General features: G+C 36.7%; 1 protein-coding gene across 1 annotated transcript; it reads right to left on the bottom strand.

Annotated features, from left to right (window-relative positions):
- Positions 1-5,510: 5,510 nt before the first annotated feature.
- LOC143394672 (olfactory receptor 11G2-like) lies at positions 5,511-6,485 on the bottom strand. Its single transcript, XM_076849337.2, has one exon. It carries the CDS (start codon positions 6,483-6,485, stop codon positions 5,511-5,513), a length of 975 nt encoding a protein of 324 aa, XP_076705452.2.
- Between the last annotated feature and the right edge of the window lie 245 nt (positions 6,486-6,730).

Here is a 6,730-nt window from a genome sequence, read left to right as displayed (position 1 = left end):
GCACTTTTATAAAAATGTTCCAAATGGTTCTGCATTCACTAATTCATCTCCTTTCTATTCTAGCATGAAACTATTAGCTCTTATAGCTGGTGTTTACTTCTGTTTGTTGAGAAACAGCTAGTTTGACATAGAGAAAAGAGACACTAGTTGGCTTCAACCTTTTATTGGGAGATCCTTGCTCTCTAACAGAAATGTGTCTCAGCTCAAGTCCATAAGGTTATAATGGGCTCACTGGGAGAGGTTTTGGAATGGACATACATTAATTAGAAGGGATACTATGATGCTTAAATCATAATGAGAGAACCTAAATTTTCTGTACTTGAGATTTAACTGAATAGTGTATAGTAAGTGTCCCCATATGCTTTTGATGACCATAATAAAACTGATATGCTTAAACTAGCGACAGCCAGCAGGAGTGCATGTTAACAGTGCAAAGAAATATGATAAGGAAGAGACAAGAGCGGAAGGCACATGAGTTTCATGGGTATTGTATTTGGATGAGAAATCCCCCTTTCACATTTGCTTGGAGTCAGTGTAAATTGACCTCAAACTTAAGGGAAGAATATTGAGCCTTTGAGAAGAAGACTTTGGTGTTTTCTGGGTGGTTCTTGGATGAACGTTTGTTAATCAAAATTTGATGGAGAAGAAAAAGATATACACAGAGAAAGAGAGAAGAAGTGATTTTCTTTCAATTTCTTGGGTGTATTACAGCTTGTATATTGCCATTCTTCCTCCTTCTCCCATTCAGGAGCTGACATCTTATTCTCTGAGAATCCCTTTCTTCCTGCCTCACTCTTCTCAGTTCAATATGCTGAGGACCATTTTCTCCCTGCCTTGGGTCATTATACCTGCAGGTATAATCCACTATATACCTGTCTGGAAATATCAACCTGTACCCTGCAAATATGTACAATTAAATGTGTCAATTAAATATAAAAAAAATATTTTTATTTTATTTTATTTATTTCTCCTTTATTTCTCTGGTGGATTTTGGAGAAGGCAAACGATGACTGCTGGTATTGTCCTGTTGCATCCGGACATTGAGTCCAGGAATTCCCAAGGTCTCCCAAGCATTCCGAACCTCCTCTCACAACCGTGCCCCAGGTGTACTTTTAAAATTATTTAAAATTAATTTTAAAAATTATCCTTCCTCCAGCCCAATGGATATAAACACTCTCTCCAGGATTCTTATCATACTTAGATGATTGTTTTTAGTCTCAACCATATGCTGATTAATGTTAACAGATTTAACATGCATTATCTAATATGATATTCATCACATTCTTTTGAAGACAGCTCTACCATTTTAAAATAGTTAAAAAGAAGCTTAAGAAAGCCAAGTGTTTAGATTTGGTTGTGATTCAACTTGGTTTTCTTTTGTTCTATGAATTGATGTCTGAAGGGAAAAATCATGTCTAATCTGCCAATGGCTTCGCCTTGTCATGACTTTGTGGTCGTTACTAGGCCTTTTGGCCACTCTAGAAAACTATAAACATTATTTTGAGTTATTTAAATATTCCCTACTTCAAACACTATATTTGAAAGTTCATTCAGAAGTTGGACTCTATAGCTTCAATTCCAATTTGTTTAGGTACAGCCAATTTTACTGAAACAATGGATGCTGATTGTAAACAAAGATAATTAAAATTGATCATTGCCAGAAGGGACTTTCAAGGTAATAAACTACTTTAGCAAATAATTCCTGAAACTATTTTAGCAAAAGTGTTTCTGAAAAAAAAAAACATGTAAGGGCAAAACTCAAATCCCTCTCTTTCCTTGCTTCTTAAATAGATCCATAGGAGAAGCTCGTATTGACATTAGGGTAGATTGGAACTCTTGCATGGTTCATAGAATGTGGGAGTTGGATCCCTTTCAGATGTCTCCTTTGGTTAGATTCTACAACTTGATTCAGGCTCCTCTCTATTAAAGACTTGACCATTTTAGCAGAGCTGGCAGAAACCAGCTAGCATGTCTCTCGCCCAAGCTGACAAAGGCAGCAAAGCATCCCACACACTCTGCTAGTGTCCACCAGTTGCTGCAGAGGGCGGATGACTTGGCACTAATATATTTCCGAGTAGCACTAGCCAGGTCCTTTTACTGCTGTCCTCATGTTCTGTGACTTCTCCAGGTGCTGACTCTCAGAAATGCTATTGGTGTATATGGAAGTTTTGGACTCATGGATGTTTTCATATTTTACTTGGAGACTCCTCTTTAATATCTTCCTTCAGTGACCTGCTTATGAAAAACTAATGTTGATTCTTCGTCACTTTGATGGTTATCCATCTAACTTTTGAATACAATCTATATTTGGGCATGCATTTTTTTAAATTAATATTTATGTTGAGATTCTGTTACTATGTGACTTTCCCAATCAGTTCTTACCCTTTTAATTTCAGCAGTAACTTAGAAACCAGTTACCTCTGCTGTGTGACCTGTTCCAAGAAGACAGCCATTGTTAAAAACAAAAGAAATTTTTAGGTGTTTGGGGTTCAGATAAATTCTTCAAACATAAACGTGAATCTCATTTTTCTTTCAAATCTTCATAATTCTTACATTTTCTCCTTTTCCATTATCTGCTTTCCTTTTCCTTTCTTCTCCTTCTGGAATCAACTGCCAATGTAACTAACTGAGGCTCCCTTGCATCTCCAGTTTGCTTGTTGGAGCTCAAAGAATCAAGCTCTGGGTGGCCTCATTCTAAAAGGCTAAGCCCAGGGCACAGATAGGCTGTACTAGAGCTGTTGCTGATGGCTTCCCCTTCCTTGTAGCCTCCTTCAAATTCATCAAGAGAAAAAGCCTAATGAGTCTGATGCTGGTCTATTCAGGGGTTACCACCACCTGACTTGTCACCTACGGGGGCTCTTCATAGTCCTTCAGGAGTGATGATCAATATACCTGTTGGTGAAAATAAAAGCTCCTCCAAAGCATCTCCCACAATAATCATTTTTCTCTACTATCATTTATCAATTGTGTGACATTATAAAACTGTGGAAGCTCACTAAAATTGTTAGGTTAGTTTTCTAACCTATTTATATGACATTGAGAAAAGTATGCCCCTGAGGTTGTGGGATATATTTGTAGGTGCATATAACAAAATTGAAGTGACTGTCCTCAAATTATATTCAGGGTATAATAGTTCCATGAGAGCACTGGGTGGAAAGGAAGTTGTTCTGTATACATGGGATAAAGATCTTTACCAAATACTTTGAAGAATTACAATGCTTATGATATTATCAAACATTTCACAAATTGCTTTCTTTTGATGTAATACAACATTTGCTTTATTTATATTATTAATTCCTCCTATCTTATTTGCTTCACCTGGAGTATGTCTAGAATCATATACTTGAAAATTTAGAGACCATGAGTAGAAGTGGTTTGTCATAATATAAGCAACTGATAAATACTCAGAAATAGTTCTTGTTATTGAAATAAATGAAGTAGGCTTTAGGGATGCCATCAGCATATACAGAACATAAGTGTTTATGTGGTTTGAAAAAAAAACAGTCAACTTAAAAAAAAACCTTAAGTTTTGTTAGTGGTTGAGGGGAGTGTGTAGAGACTAGAAATCATCCACTGAGTAGAAGCTATTTTTATTTATATTCTTATAAATAGTTCATGTCTTAAAGTATATCAGACAACTTTGAAGTTAAAATTTTGTTATTTCATTATTTTAATTTGGATTTCATTATATTAAGTGGCAATAATATGAAATATGAGGTAAAAGTTTTGCTGGGACACAGTCTGAGATATGGAAAACCTAGTTAATTATTGTTTTCAAAGTTGATTACAGAAGAAACATACACACCTTTATAAACAGTCAAAAATACATTCAACTAAATACCACAATTTTCCATCTCATTTCCCTTTTTTTTTTTCAGAAAGATAAACGACTATTGAATGAATGAAACTTAGGAACCCAAAGGGAAACCATAGTTAAAATGTCAGGGAAACACCACCATTGTACAACTACACTGAAAATGTTTTGGGCGAGGTTGTGAATTAGGTGTTTTTCTAATGAAAATACTTTGTTTGAATGATTGTTCACAAATTATTCATTTTTATTCTATGAAATACAAAAACAAAAAACCAAAAAACAAATCTGCCTTAAGATAGCTGGGTTAATCAAATTTTTGTCACTGTGACAAAATATCTACAAAATTAAAAGAGGAAAGATTTATTTTGACTCACAATTTTAGAGGATTCAGTGCATGGTCACCGGGCCCCATAGTTTGGGCCTTTGGCAAGACAGACTGTCATGGCAGGTAGCATGTGGTGGAGCAGAAGTACTCAGATCATGGCAACCAGAAAGTACAGAGAGAAAGGAAGGGTCTGGGAATAAGACATATTCTTCCAGGCCATGGGCCCAGTGATTTATTTCTTCCAAGTAAGCCCTACCTAGGAAGTTTCTACCACTTCCAAATAGTCCATTCAATTATGAACCCATCAATAGATTAGTTTATTGGAACCCTCGTGACCCAATCGCTTCCCAGTACCCACCTCTGAATTGAACATATCTGCATTGGGGATTACACCTTCAACACATCAGTCTTTGGGGGGATACTTTATATCCAGATAATAGCAACATCCCTTCCTTTTTGAAACCCATCAGAAAGCTTTTTCTCTCAAAGTCTAGACAACCTCAAATCCTTTCTTCTTTCTTAAAGGAAGACCAATTATAGTTGTATCTTGCTTTCTAATGCAAGTACGTTTCTGTCAGCTGTAATGCAGCTCTATAAATTGCATCTTATTTTTGGTGTGTTTGATAATATTTTAGAGAGTTAATGAAAGGATTGATGACCAGGATTAAAATAAAAAATATTATCAAACTAACAATTGTGATTACATACACTTTAAAGAAGAAAAGATATTTAAAGAAGATTATTATAATTCTTAAATATGTCTGAAAGCAAAAACGCTGAAATAGAATATGGCCTCAAACCTGTCATGACACTAACTTTAACAAGGAGAGTGATATCCTGATGAGTGCCTAGCACTTTACATTTAGTGCATCGATTTGGGGTAAAAATTAGCGATTAAATTCCTAATCTGTATTGTGGGTGCCATGTGACCTCCTATTTAACATCTAGCTAAGGTTATGAATTTTTTTTGTTTTGAAATCCTTACAGTAAAACCATGTGTTCTTTGGAGGTGGAGTGACAAGATCACACCAGTATGGCTGGACATTTTTCATACAGAAATCTTTCCTCTATTTTGGTAACCAGTGAAGAACAATACATGTAGCATGAGTTTGGAAACAGGATAGGACCTATACTGCATTTCTATGTGCTCACCTAATTCTGAAATACAAACTGTATCTATACTGCCTTTAAGAAACTGAGTTCTATATGAATTTTCTGAGACAATGTTATTTCTCAAACAAGGCTAATCCATCATTGTAAAGAGTAATATTTAGGATACAAGGGTCTTTATTAACAGTTCCCTAACCAAAATTATTAAATTCTCCAGAAAATGTTCTCCACCATGTCTGATTAGGTAGGTTGAGAAGGAACTCAGTTAGCTATGATGTTTGATTTATGTTTTATGAACAGTATTTCAGTCCCAAAGACTTTCCTGAGGGCAGCTTTCATCTCCTTGTTCCTCAGGCTATAAATTAGAGGATTACAGAGGGGTGTTATCACAGAATAAAATAAGGTAATGATTTTCTGCACTTCCACTGGGTGTCTGGATCCAGGGCTAACATACATTATCATAATAGAGCCAAAAAACAGGACCACCACAGCTAGATGAGAAGCACAAGTAGAGAAAGCCTTGTGTTTGCTCGCTGCCGAGGGCATCCTGACCACAGCTAGAATCACCAGAGCATAAGAACAAAGAATGAAGAGAAAAGTGCCAATCATGAAGAAAGCATTGAAGGCAGAGTAAATGAACTGGGTGGTAGAGTCTTCAGAACAGGACAGCATCATCAATGGGACAGGATCGCACATAAAATGGTTGATGATATTTGGACCACAATAGGGTAACTGTGAAATGAGAACAACTGGGGTTATGAAGAGGATGAACCCACATGACCATCCAAAGATGACGAGGCCAGTGCACAGCTGTCTGGTCATGATGCGTGGGTAATGCAGAGGACGGCAGATGGCAAGGTACCTGTCAAAGGCCATGATGCAAAGGAAGAATCCCTCATCACAACCAAAGGAGAAGAAGAAGTAAAATTGTGCAAAACAGCTCACAAAAGAGATGGACTTGCTTGAGGAGAGAAAGTTGGTCAACATGTTGGGGACGGTGGAGGTGACATAGCATATTTCCAAGAGAGAGAAATTGCCCAGAAGGATGTACATGGGGGTGTGAAGACGCCGGTCTCCCCTCACAGCACAGGCAATGGCTGCGTTCCCCATCAGGGTCAGAATGTAGGTTATGGAGAAGAGCCCAAAGTAGAGGAGCTGTATTTCTGGACTGGAGGGAAAGCCCATGAGGATGAAATGGGTAACAGAGAGTGCGTGTTCTTGGTTGGACCCGTTCATTGGTGTAGAAGTCACTGAGATGACAAAGGTTATTGTCATTTAATGTTGGATTTTGTTTTTTTCCTGGAAACAGCAAATTATTTTATTATTATTATTATTTTCCTTGCATAAGTGCCTTATAATTATATATAATAATAGGTTCACTATACCATATTCATATATGCACATAATATAATTTGATCACTCTCATTCCCCAGTACGTCCCTTCCCCTGACTTCTTGCTTTGCTCTACTAATCTATTATTG

This window comes from Callospermophilus lateralis, chromosome 3 (genome assembly GCF_048772815.1).
Source record: "Callospermophilus lateralis isolate mCalLat2 chromosome 3, mCalLat2.hap1, whole genome shotgun sequence".
NCBI classification, from domain to species: domain Eukaryota; kingdom Metazoa; phylum Chordata; class Mammalia; order Rodentia; family Sciuridae; genus Callospermophilus; species Callospermophilus lateralis.
Note: the sequence above shows the minus strand (reverse complement) of the source record. Positions and strands in the feature narration are given on the sequence as shown.

Bases quoted from the DNA above. Each gene is read 5' to 3' on its own strand.
- LOC143394672 (XM_076849337.2), bottom strand. From the start codon at position 6,485: ATGAACGGGTCCAACCAAGAACACGCACTCTCTGTTACCCATTTCATC.